This window comes from Pseudopipra pipra, chromosome 8 (assembly GCF_036250125.1).
Source record: "Pseudopipra pipra isolate bDixPip1 chromosome 8, bDixPip1.hap1, whole genome shotgun sequence".
NCBI classification, from domain to species: domain Eukaryota; kingdom Metazoa; phylum Chordata; class Aves; order Passeriformes; family Pipridae; genus Pseudopipra; species Pseudopipra pipra.
The window spans coordinates 681,544-694,308 of NC_087556.1; the positions used below are offsets into that span (position 1 = coordinate 681,544).

Consider the following 12,765-nt stretch of genomic DNA (forward strand, 5'->3'; position numbering starts at 1 on the left):
GGGGAAGCCATTCCCCCTTGTCCTGTCACACCAGTTCCTGATGAGCAGCCCCTCTCTGGCTTCCTTGTAGCTCCTTCAGACCCTGGAAGGTGCTGCGAGGTCTCCACACACCCTTCTCCTCTGCAGGCTGAACATTCCCAGCTCTCCCAGCCTGTCTCCATAGGGGAGGTGCTCCAGTCCCCTCAGCAACTTGGTGGCCTTCTCTGGACTCTTTCCAACAGCTCCATGTTCTTCTTGTGCTGGGGCCCCCAGAGCTGGAGGCAGGTCTGCAGATGGGGTCTCATGAGAGCAGAATAGAGCAGGAGAATCCCCCTCCCCTGCTGCCCACACTGTGGGATCAGCCCAGCACATGGCTGGTGTCTGGGTGTCAGCACACATGGCCAGGGCATCAACCATCACTCCCAAGCCCTTCTCCTCAGGGCTGCTTCCATCAGTCCCCCACCCAGGTGTAGGACCTTGCACTTCACTTTGTTGAACCTCACGAGGTTTGCAGAAGATGGACTTTACAGGCTGTGTAGAGAGCAATTCCAGTGTGCATCCCAAGAGGAGTTAAAAGCAGCCTGTGGGTGGAGAAACCCCAAACCAGCCTGTCTTCTTCCAACTCTCCCATTAGGTTTCCTTCAGCAGCACCAAGACAGACCTCACCTTTTACTTGCATAGTTGGCTACTTCATCTACTGTTGAGTCTTCTGCCTCCTGACTCCACTGAGTGCTAGTTATCTAGGGGAGGTATTAAGTGCTAGGTACTAATAGAGGTTGGAGAGGCAGAAGAGGCTTCCCTGGCATCCTCAGGCTGTGGAATGAGGCTATGGGAGCAGTGTGTCAGCTCTGAGGCTGTTGTGTAATTCAGCACCTGTGCTGGGAAGGAGAGAAGGTGCCAGCCAAAACCAGCTGGATTTGTACAGAGAATCTCTTGTGTAGTTTAGCCAAAGGGAGGAATGAAGACTTTTGAGATGTTTGGAGTTGGGAGACCAGAGATGGGGGTTTTGACACAAAGGTGTGTGAAAGAGCAGTGCCACCACAGTGCTGCTGTGGTTGTGCACTTACCAGAATTGTAAATGGACACCTGTGCTCTTCTGCAGTGCCAGAACCCTGTAACACAAGACAGGGTGCACAGCCAAATGTTAGAGAGACTATCACAGGCATCTTCAAATGGAGCTCTACAACCACACCCAGGGGATGTTTTCACAGCATTGTTGTAGGAACCAATGTAAGAAAACTCAAGAAACAGGGAGGTATTTTTTTTATCTTTCTAACCAGGCACCTGTGAGCACTCTCATACACAGTCTCATACACACAATCTCATCACAACCTCATACAGCAGAGGGCATGTACTGATAGTACAATGGGAAATGTCTTTGAAGGAGGCCATTGGCCCTGCCAGAGGGCAGGTTTAAATGAGATATTAGGAAGAATTTGTTCCCTGTGAGGGTGGGGAGGCCCTGGCACAGGTTGCCCAGAGAAGCTGTGGCTGCCCCTGGATCCCTGGAAGTGTCCAAGGCCAGGTTGGACGGGGCTTGGAGCAACCTGGGCTGGTGGAAGGTGTCCCTGCCCATGGCAGGGGCTGGAATGAGCTGATCTCGAAGGTCCCTTCCATCCCAAGCCATTCTAGGATTCCATGATTCTCAGAGGGGTGTCCAGCTGGGCTGGCCAAGATCCCCTGAGTGTTGCCAGGAGAGTGAGGGTTACCAGCTACTGAGTCCCCCATATGCTCCTGGGCTCTGCTTGAGGCCCAAACCCCAACTGTTTCTTGGCCTCTCAGGTGCTTTAAGAGCCAACAGTTACATCCTCTGGTGTGAGGTGTCACTCCTGCATCTTGCTGACTTTGTGATTCAAAGACATCAGGCCACATTGCTGCTGGATGTCTCTCATGGTCTTGTTTGAGCATCACAGGGCTGCAACCCCTCGTGCTGCTGGGACAACAGGAAGAGAAGGAGCCCCTGAAGTCAGCTGTGTCCCCACTGCTGTCCCTCTGTGAGCAGGAGCAGGTCTGCTGCTGGTGAGTCACGTCCGCTGTGGCACCTCCTGGTGCCAGCAGTGCCTTCCTCTGTGCTCACCAGGGTGATGGGTGTTAATCATGGCTTTGCCAATCAATACACACCTTTGCTCCAACTCCTGCTCTGCTGCTGCTGCTTTCACACACGTACAAACCACCAGACCGTGTGCCCAGGCTGCTTGAGACCTTCTTGGTATCTCCTGCCAAGCACAAGGGGAACCTGGGCACAAGCAGGGCAATCCTTAACCCTCTGTCATCTGCTCTTGGTGTCCTGGACTGGGAAAGAGAGTATCAGCCTGATTTTAGCAATAAGAGAAGGTCAGCTCTTGTCTGATTCCTGCCAGATTCTTGCAGTGACCTTGGAGGACATGGCTCAGGTTAAAGAACCTGCTGAGGGAAGCAGCCCTCCTCTGGTTGGTGTCCCTGCCCATGGCAGGGGTGGGACTGGATGAGCTTTAAGGTCCTTTCCAACCTAAACTTCTGTGATTCTATGACTCTGATATCCCAGCCTGACCTTGGACCTGTGCAGTGATCGTGTTCCTGTTTGATGATGTTTGACTTTCTGACACACCTGAGACATGCAAGGACTCCAGCCCTGTCCTGATCAACACATCCTGCCCTGCAACTCCATCCATTTATTGATCAAGGCAACCCCAGATGATTCCACAAGCACAAATCAATTTACTGCCCTGTTTCCTTCCCAAAGACACCTCTTCATCCCTTGGTTAGCCTTTAACAGCAGATGGGAAGCAAGTACCAGTGCCATGGGGAGCAGGGTGCTTCCAGAACCTGCTTTAGAACTTCCAGAACTTCACCCAAGTGCTTTGATGGGAGACTGACAAGGAAGGAAGAGAATGCAAATACTGCACCAGACAATTGCAGAAGTGGCAGAAACTTCTAACAGGAACAGGAAGAGACTAAAGCCTGAACTTCTTAGGAATTTTCAGAAGTTAAAAGTATTTTTCAACTACATTTCAATAATGGCAGGTGGGGACGTGGCTTAGTGACAAACACAGGGGTGCCACAATAAGGGTTGGAGCTGATGATCTTGGAGATCTCTTCCAACTTCAACAATTCTAGGACTCCAGTTTCTTGCAGCCTTCTCAGAAGCCTGTTGGGGAAAAGATTTGGGTGTTTATTTGCAAGGACAGCAAGGTCTTGTTGCCTTTGCCCTGATAGCCAAGGCATGAGCCCAGTGCAGTGCTGGAAGAATGCTGCTCCAGGGCACAGCCTGCTGGGAGCAACTCATCCCCCAGAGAAAGATGTCATTACAACCCTACCAAGTGAGGCAGGTAATCACTGTCAATCCAGAGAGATCCTATCTCACCCACAGCCTCCTTCTGGCACCCTGAGATTACCTCACCCTGTCCTGTTCTCCTCTGTGGTCTGTTCTAGAAAGCAAAACCCCTTCAGAGATGACAACTCAAGCAGAGCCACTGCAGTTGTGCTACAAGGCACCAACAGCCCCGTCCCACCATCTGCAGACAGCTGGATGGAACCAGAAATCCCATCCAGTGCCACCCCTGCCATGGGCAGGGACACCTCCCACCAGCCCAGGTTGCTCCAAGCCCCGTCCAACCTGGCCTTGGACACTTCCAGGGATCCAGGGGCAGCCACAGCTTCTCTGGGCAACCTGTGCCAGGGCCTCCCCACTCTCACAGGGAACAATTCCTTCCCAATATCCCACCTAACCCTGCCCTCTGGCAGGGGGAAGCCATTCCCCCTTGTCCTGTCACACCAGTTCCTGATGAACAGCCACTCTCTGGCTTCCTTGTAGCTCCTTCAGACCCTGGAAGGTGCTGTGAGGTCTCAACACACCCTTCTCCTCTGCAGGCTGAACATTCCCAGCTCTCCCAGCCTGTCTGCACAGGGAAGGTGCTTCAAGTAATAGGGGAAGCAGTGTGGGTCCAAACTTGATGCAAGGGCCAGGAGTGGCCACAGCTCCACCAGGATCCTCTCCGATGTCCTGTCCCCAAAAGGAAGGCAAGTTGTGTTGGTGTTGCTGTATGCTGGGAGGAAGGGGGAGTGGTTCTTGTCTGGGCATACCTGGTCCTGTTTTTCCACCTTCCCTCCTCTCCCTGCAGGGAAAAAAATCACACTCTGCTCTGAGAATGAGCCACTTCTCATTTGAGAGTGAGCCAACTGGGAGGGCTTCTGACACTGCCTCCAGCTAGTCTTTGGTAAAGACCAGTCAGTAGAGCTCCAAATACAGGTGGAATTCTTTAGGCTTCCCAAAAAATGACTATTTGCATTTCAGCAAGTGTGGCTGGGCCAGACCTGGCAGGTATGACAGCAGGAGGGCTGCAGGAGCCCACGGGGGGCACAGCCAGCCCCGGAGTGCTGCAGTCTGGGCACCTTGGCAAGGAGTGGAGAAGTGGCCGCAAAGGCAGCGCTGCCAAAAATGACACCCACAGCCCGTGCCACCCCTCACCCACCCTGCAGGGACCTCCTGGGCATCAGGCAGCTCCTGGCCAAAGGCACTGCGTGCTGGGAAGCAGTGAAGTCTGGGAAGAGGTGAAGGCTTCGTCCCCAGCTTCTTCCCTCCCCGGGGATGGATTTATTTCTTATTTTTTAAAGAGCACCCCCTGAAGTCACTGTGGGCACTGGGAAGTTCTGCATTTTCAGGCAGTGGCTCATTGCAAGCCAGGAGGCAGTGAGAAGAGGCAAAAAGAGCTGGATGGCTTACCCACAGGAGCTTGTTGGGATGAGCTAGGCTGGTCCCAGGCACCCCAGAGCACCCTGAGCACCCCACAGCTCCGTGCACCAACACCAGCCCTGTGCACCATCAGCCCCATACACCAACACCAGCACCAGTCCCAGGCACCAACACCAGCCCTGTGCAGGTGGAGAGTCCAGAGGCTCCATGTCCTGCAGTTCACAGAGGTCATGGGTGACACCAAATGACTCCATCAAGTGGAAAGAACCAATTTGTTCCAGCTCTCAACTCTTCTGCAGCGCCACGAAAATATTCCCAAGCAAGCCCAGGTGGGCGGGCTGTCTCCTGCCGGAGCAGACTCCGGCCCTCAGGTAAATTACATCCTCGTGGGAGGAAGGATTAGAGGGAGTGGCGACCTGTGACGCTCCCGAATCCGCGGAGCAGAGGGAATATCAGCCCGGTGAGTGCTGGGCGAGAGCAGTGTGACGGGCAGCAGGGACCTTCTGCGGGGTGGACATCGGGAGCAGAGACACCCACACCTCTCCTGCTGCAGCCCCTGCACCGCCACAGGTAATCAATCAATCAATCAATCAATCAATCCCTCCTCGGCGGGTGCCCCTGCCTTGGCACGGGCTGCCAGCGAGGGGCTGTCCCTGGGCACGGCAGGAGAGAGCTGCAGGGAGCTGTAGGCAGTAGGGTGGGACAGCGGGGCTTCCCCAGAGTCCTTTAGCAAGGGAATGTGGTTCGTGCTGCGGGAGGGGCAGTGGGAGCGCTCGGGGGGCAGGTGCTGGCAGAGGTTTCACCGCGCTGCACCTCTCGGAGCTCACCGGGGGCTCTCCAGCCCTGCTGAGCTGAGCGACGCTTCACTCAGGGAGCATTTCTGCAGGTTTGCTGTTGGGAGGAAAGGGCCATCCCAGGCAAGGCTCTTCCCTGGAATTTGCCTTCTCTCCTCCTGACGTTACGCCACAAAAATGCTTTCTGTCTCTCCTTGCTTCTTCTAAAGGCTCAGTCTGAAAGTCCTGAGTGCAGAGCCCCGGGGCCGAGCTGGGCTGGGAGAGTGCGTGGCTGCCGTCCCCGCCGTGCCCCCACCTCTGCCCGCCTGTCCCAGAGACCCGTGTTCTCCTCAGGAGCATCCCGGGAAGGATGCGGGGAAGGAGGGTCCTGCTGCAGCCCAGGGATGTCGGCAGGGACAGGCGGGGCAGTGAAGGGTCTTGGCCCCAAATCGCGGCCCAGGGGGTGCAGGGAAGGAGGGTGGTGGGGAACCCTCCTTTCCCCAGAGTGGGGGTCAGAGCTCTGCCGAGCCAAGTCAGAGCCCCCCGACCTCGTGCTGTGAGCGGGAGGGTGGGCAAGGGGTGTCCCGGGGTGCCCTTCAGCAGGGCAGTGGTGCAGTTGGCATCCTCCACACGTCCGCGCCAGGGACAGCAGAGGGAGCGGGTGACTTTCTCCCCGGCTGCAAAACCTCCTCCTGCATCGTGGGAAGCCGGTTCCTCCTGCAGAAGAGAGGGAATGATGAGGGTTAGAGCCGGGAAGGGACAGAAGCTCTCAGCTGCTCCCAGCTCTCCTTCCTTTCTCCAGGGGAGCAGTGGGGTGGGTGCAAAATAGGTGGCACTGGCGTCCAGCCATGATCGCTGCTCCCCGTGCAGCCCAGCACAGGCACGGGCATTCAGTGGCAATTTGACATTGCTCCACACAATTTAACTATTTCAGCGTGTCACACAAGAGCTGAGGCAGTATTTCTGCCCTCAATTTGTTGCCTCCCAACAAATTGACCCATGCAGGGTCTGCCTGTGGCAGTGGGGTGGAAAGAGATGATCTTTAAGGTCTCTTTCAACCCAAACCATTCTGTGTTTATATGAAATAAAATTATAGTAAGGTGTTTTGTGGTAGGAACATGACAAATCAGATCCTTCCAAACCCATCCCAGAAAGAACAGGGGGCTCCTGAGATGGTGTTTCACTCGGGTTTGCAAAAACAGGTCAGGGGTGTCCCAGGGGCTATTCAGGCATAAGGAGAGCCCAACAAAATCACATTGTTTGATTTCAACTTCAAAACAAAATTCCATGGTCCTGTGACTTAAAATTGGGTGGTTTACTCCTTCCAACTGCCCAAGGCATTGTTCTAAATGAATAATCTCTAATAATCTCCTTGAAAACCAGGTTTGCCTGGGCACAAATAGCTGTACACATAGATGCTCATAAACAGTGTGGGATTAAGATGTGGTAGAATTTGGACTCTGCCATTGGTCAAGATTAGCAAAATAAACCATTTTTAGAAGCAATTAGAGGACTTCAAGTTTAAAATGATTTCATATGTGGAGTGGTCATGTTGATCTGCTGATGGAAGTGGACATCAGGCATTGCCCAACTTTTCCCCAGTGCACTCCCCAGCTGTTGTGCCAGTGCCATCAGTGTCTCTCACATTCCTGCTGTTGATGATGTTTTGCAGAGCACCAGGATGTGGCTGTTCCTGACCATTGCTTATTTAATGTGCATCGGGGAAAAGTCAGATGCAAACCCCGAGGTCTCCATGGATGTTGTAAGTCCCAACTTCTCCCCCTTCTTTCCCGCTTGGTCAGGCAAGCTCCCTGGGCATGGTCTCTGTGTGTCTTCACCAATGTTTGATACCAGGTTTTATTACCTGCCTGTTCTTCTTCATGATAAATCTTCCCAGATTTCTGGCAGACATTTATGGGGAATTTCATTCCAAGTCAGCAGGTTTGGCCAAGGCAGCTGTCTGAGGCTCAGAGCGTCGCTGTCACTGCTGCCCCGCTCTTCACACGCACTGGGTGCAACACCACAAGAGACAGTTCTGTACCAGACCTGCTCAGGGAGTGCAGGAAACTCACGCCTGCCAAAGGTTCCAGCTGCAGTCGTGGCAGCGCCGGTGGAAGGGCCCTTGGGAGGTCCCTGCCCCTCCCTCCTGCCGGCAGCAGCAGCCACCAACACTAGCTCGGGGCAGCCACTGGTGGCTTTGCCCAGCCAAGCCCTCACAGCCTTCAGCAGAGAGACCCCCAGCCCCTCCCTGCAGACCTGTCCCACACTGTCCTTCCCCCCTACAGGGTGAAATCGTCCGCTACCACGGGTACCCCTACGAGGAGCACGAGGTGCTGACGGATGATGGCTACTACCTGGCCCTGCAGAGGATTCCTCACGGCAGGGGCAACCCAGGCAGCAGGAGCATCTCCCATCAAGCAGAGGCACGGGGCTCCAGCATGTTCTGTCCCCGTAAGTGTCCCAGGAAGGTCTGCCTGGTCTCCGTGCAAAGGGCACAGTCAGTGTCCAGATGTGGACCTTTGTCTCTCTCTGGGAGCGTGACTTACCAACCTCCATTAAATGTAAACCCAGCCTTATTTTCCATTTTCACTGTAACAATTTCCTCTGCCCTGGCATGACCAAAGAGCCTTCTTCAAAAACACCTCTCCAGAGAGGCTGAGGACAGAGGTGACCCCCTCCCTGCACTGGTGGCACTGCCCCAGGGGGTTGCTGCCAGAGCAATACCTGGATGGGAACGGTCAGTGTTCCCAGCGGTCAGAGCAAATGATTCCTCCTCTTCTTCCTCCAGCTCCAAAGGCTGTGGTCCTCCTCCAGCACGGGCTGGTGTTGGAGGGAAGCAACTGGGTTACCAACTTGCCCAACAGCAGCCTGGGCTTCATCCTGGCCGACGCCGGCTACGACGTGTGGATCGGGAACAGCCGGGGGAACAGCTGGTCACAGAAACACAGAGAGTTTGACTTTCACCACCAGGAATACTCAGCTTACAGGTATTTGCTGCCAACCTGCAGGGCGGGCAGGTACCTGGCACCCTCAGCAGGGTTCTGCAGCTGGAGGAGCAGCGCTGCTGCAGTCACACCATCTGCCAGAGGGGAAAACAAACCAGCACCACCGGGACTCCACGGGGCTGCCCAGACCCACCACAGCCCTTGCCTGCTCCCAGGCACCCAGGGCACTGCTTGCCATGCGCTCCCAAGGTCAGCAGGAGTGATTTTGTCCTGTGCATGTCTCCACTGCAGCTTCCACGAGATGGCCATGTATGACCTCCCAGCCACCATCAACTACATCCTGCAGAAAACCGGGCAGGAGCAGCTGTACTACGTGGCTTACTCTCAAGGCACCACCACAGGTACTTAGCAGGAGGTCAGCCCAGTGTCACAGTTGCACCCAGTTTTGGAGTGTTCTTAAAACCTTGGTCAGGGACGGCAACATCCAGGCACGTCCAAACAACAGTGGGAAAAGGGCAGGTAATAATCCCTGTTTGCTTTAACAGAACAGTTTTGAGCAGTGACAGCCCAAAATCGGTGGCAGTCACAGCTTTTGGTGCATCCCACTGCTGCCAGAGCCCCAGGAAGAGCTTTGGGAGGTGCAGCTGGGCTGAGCACTCGGGCTGAGCACTCAAGCTGGGACTTGAAATACATCAGCAGCAAAGGCTTCAGGTGAAGTCACCTACCTGCTAGAGCCACTTTTAAGGGTCTTTCTGGTGGGCTCACACACCTGGGAGTCAACAACTCCTTCAAATATAACAGGGCAGGGTCTGCTTCCTTCTCCCTCACACAGGTTTCATTACCTTTTCATCCATTCCTGAACTGGATCGCAAAATCAAGATGTTTTTTGCCTTGGCTCCCATCACTGTGAACTCCAACATGAAGTCACCCTTGGTGAAAGTGTTCGACCTTCCCGAGGCACTGGTTAAGGTATGTCCTCACCACATGTGAGATGTGCTAAGACATGCAGGGCTTGTCCATCCCCTCCCTCCCCCTGCCCTCTGGGTTCCCTTCACCCTGCGGGGCCTTGAACAGTGTCAAACATCCCCCTGCCCAGCCCTAATCAGAGAACTATTTCTAGATATTGGGTTTGGGTCCCTTCTCCCGGGAGAAACCTCTCCTGGGAAGATCAAGGCTCTCCCAAGGCCATGGATGTTTCTGAAAAGCCCAAATGACAAAGCACAGCAAAGCTGTGGCAAGAAGTCAGCAGCTTCCAGGGCTGGGCAGGGAGGTGGGCAGCACCTGGAGGCAGAAAGCAACAGGAACCTCTCTGACCAACCCTTTTGGCTTCCACAGCTCGTTTTAGGACACACGGTGGTCTTTGATAAGGGCCATATCTTGAAGCAAGTGATCTCTGCTGTGTGCACCTACCCCATCTTCAGGAGTATTTGCCCCTTGGTCCTTTACTTGCCCGGTGGCTTTACCAGCAGCTATAATATGGTAAGTACCCTTCAGCTTACCTTTGAAGGGATCCAGTTGCTCATTGTCTGACCAGGAGTTGTCAATTTGCTGCCTTCACATGGCATTTCACACCTTTGATGGGTAGAAACATCTGGCCACTGTGTTGGCATTTTGCCCCCCTGGACATTCATTCCATGCTCCAGGGGCCCCCAGGCTTTCTCTTGCACTGAGTGATTTGTGATTTCACAGGGCTTTTAGTGACATTATGGAATGAACTTCCCTTCAATCCACCTCTAGGACTGAAGGCCATCAGGCTTTTCAGTCCACCATCCCTTAGAACAAACGTGTCCCCAGATCAGAGCCTTTCTCTGTGCTCCACTGCACCGAATGTGGAATCCTAGAAAAATCCAGGCTAGAGGCACCAGGCTGGGGGTCTCCATCCCAACCTGCTCCCACCAGGGCCAGCACTACAGTAGCTTACTTGAGGACACATCCAGGCAAGCTGGGCAGTCCCAGGGGGACCACAAGGGGAAGGGCTATTTCCTTGGGGGCAGCCAAGATTTCAAGGTCCACACCCTGCCAAAACCTGCTCATGTGAGCGAAACTGGAGACAGGTTCACACAGAGTACCAAAAGCACCAAAAGCAATAACAGCTTGATCCTGGATGGAGTCAGAACTGGGCCACTGTTTGTCAACGAAAATGTAGGTGAAATTTCTTGATATTCCAAGAAGGAAACATTAGGAACAACACACAGCTACTGCAGAGAGTTGCACTCTGTCTTTGCAATGGATCCTGAGCACAAGATGTGGAGTCTTGCTTTGGTTTGAAAAGCAGACAGACTCCTAACATGGCCCAGCATCCCATGGGGAATGCTCAGCTTACTGAAGGGAGCTCTGCAGCTCTGTGTGAGTGAGACTTGTGTGGCTGCTGAGCAGGAGCCGTTTTATTTCTGGGGGGATTTCCCTCCATGCAGAGAATAAATATCTCCCCTGGTTTTTGCAGAGCCGCATGGACGTGTACATGTCTCGCTACCCTGACTCAACATCCATAAAAAACATGCTCCACTGGCGCCAGGTAAGATTTCCTGCTGCAGGGGCAGATTCCATGCAACAAGAGCCCATGTTCTCTTCTCTCAGCTGCTGAGGGTCCCTGCTCAGTGCGGGGCTTCCATCCCCCACTGCTCTCCCTGCAGAGCTGGATTTTAGAGAGACAGGGAAGCTGAACTGAAACACTGGTGCAGGTGAAGTTCCTTAGGCCATGACGCCCAGCAAAAGGTGTCCCAGAGTCTTTGGAGCTGGTAGGAGGTGGAGATGGAGCAAAGACTAGTGATAAACCAGGACAGGAGATGCCGAGGGTCAGTAGGACAGCAAATGATCCAACTAATTATTGGAAACATGCCCAGGCTCACATCTTTCTGCTGTGGGCACTGACCATGACAGACGAAGGAAACTTGCCCGCAGGTTTGATCCACGTCTCCTTTGAGGCTTTTGGTTGTACAGCAGGTTCCCTGGGGGGTTTTGGGGCCTCATCCTCCTGACATCAGTGTTCTGCAGAGAGGAGGGGTGAGCAGAGCCAGCACAGCTCAGGCTGTGCTGAGATCTTCCTGGGGACTGAGCTCTGCTCCCAGAATACAATATCAGACATAACAAAGGCTTCCTTGAGCCTGGCTGGCAGGAGGGAGCAAGGCAGCTCCCCAGTCACCCCTGTTATCCTTCTTGGGGTCCCCTCCAACACAGGGATAATAAACTTGGCTCTCCTCCTTTTCCAGCTCTATCAAACAGGGGAATTCAAGTATTATGATTATGGCAGTGACAACATGCTCCATTACAACCAGGTAAGAGAAGGCCATTCCCACTTGACAGTTTTAAAAGAGATTAAAAAAAAAAAGGGAAATAATGGAAAGAAAATATTGCAGTGGTTGAGACTGACTTTTGAGCATTGAGCAACCTGGGCTAGTGGAAAGTGTCCCTGCCCATGGCAGAGGTATGGAAGTAGATGATCTTTCAGGTCCTTTCCAACCCAAACCATTCTGTGATTCCTTGAACTTTATGGTATTTGTGGCATTTACTTTATATGGGGAAGCAAGTTTGTGCCTTCCTTCCAAAAGAAGGTGTCTGTGATGTCACTCAGTGATGACTTTGTGACCCTCTGGTGAAAAGCACAGAGCCCAAGGCACTGTGAGGCTCCCTGGTGATAGTTTCTCTGCTCTAATTGGGCTAAGGGAGCAATCCCAAGCAGCAATCAGGAACAGGCTATACTTCCATTTGTCTTGCAGACCTCCCCTCCCTTCTATGAGCTGGAGAAGATGAAGGCCCCGCTGGCCGCGTGGTACGGGGGCAGGGACTGGATTTCAGCCCCTGAGGATGTGAACATCACCCTGCCCCGGATAACCAACCTGGCCTACAAAAAGTACATCCCCGACTTCGTCCACTTTGACTTCCTTTGGGGCAAGCAAGTGTATGAACAAGTCTACAAAGAAATGCTGGATCTCATGGAGAAGAGCTCCTAGAGCTGGAGCTGTGGCCACTGGGGGCTTCTCAGTGACTTCTGGGGCTTCTTTGGTTTGGAGGGGAAAAAAAAAGTGAAGAAACAAAAGAGGGAAAAGGCTCAGTAAATTGCTACACTTGATTTGGATTGACATTACTGTGGCAAGAGGGGAAAACAAGCCAATGCCATGGTCAGGAGAGCACGCTGGATTTAGGTTCAATAGGCTGAGGTCCTTCAGAAGTTGGGCACGGCCCTTAAACCCTGAGTCTCCTGGGTGCCTCACTCACGGGGGTTTCCAGCAGCCACAAACTGCAGTGGAGTTGGGCTCCTGGTGGCCTCCTCATGCTCGTGTTCCCAGCTGCCAACCCCTGGACAGAAGCTCGGTGCCTCCTGGACGCTGGTGTTTCCCGGGAGTGGGTCTGCTGGGATGGACCCACGGGGTGGGTCGAGCGATGGATCCTCCAGGAG

General features: G+C 53.8%; 1 protein-coding gene across 1 annotated transcript; it reads left to right on the top strand.

Moving 5' to 3' along the window:
- Window positions 1-7,084: 7,084 nt before the first annotated feature.
- Window positions 7,085-12,438, top strand: LOC135417733 (lysosomal acid lipase/cholesteryl ester hydrolase-like). The gene is made up of 9 exons (XM_064662146.1): window positions 7,085-7,186; window positions 7,710-7,875; window positions 8,213-8,411; window positions 8,661-8,770; window positions 9,202-9,338; window positions 9,705-9,848; window positions 10,813-10,884; window positions 11,579-11,644; window positions 12,086-12,438. The coding sequence occupies exons 1-9, from the start codon at window positions 7,106-7,108 to the stop codon at window positions 12,317-12,319; spliced, it is 1,209 nt and encodes a 402-aa protein (XP_064518216.1). The 5' UTR covers window positions 7,085-7,105; the 3' UTR covers window positions 12,320-12,438.
- Window positions 12,439-12,765: the final 327 nt, after the last annotated feature.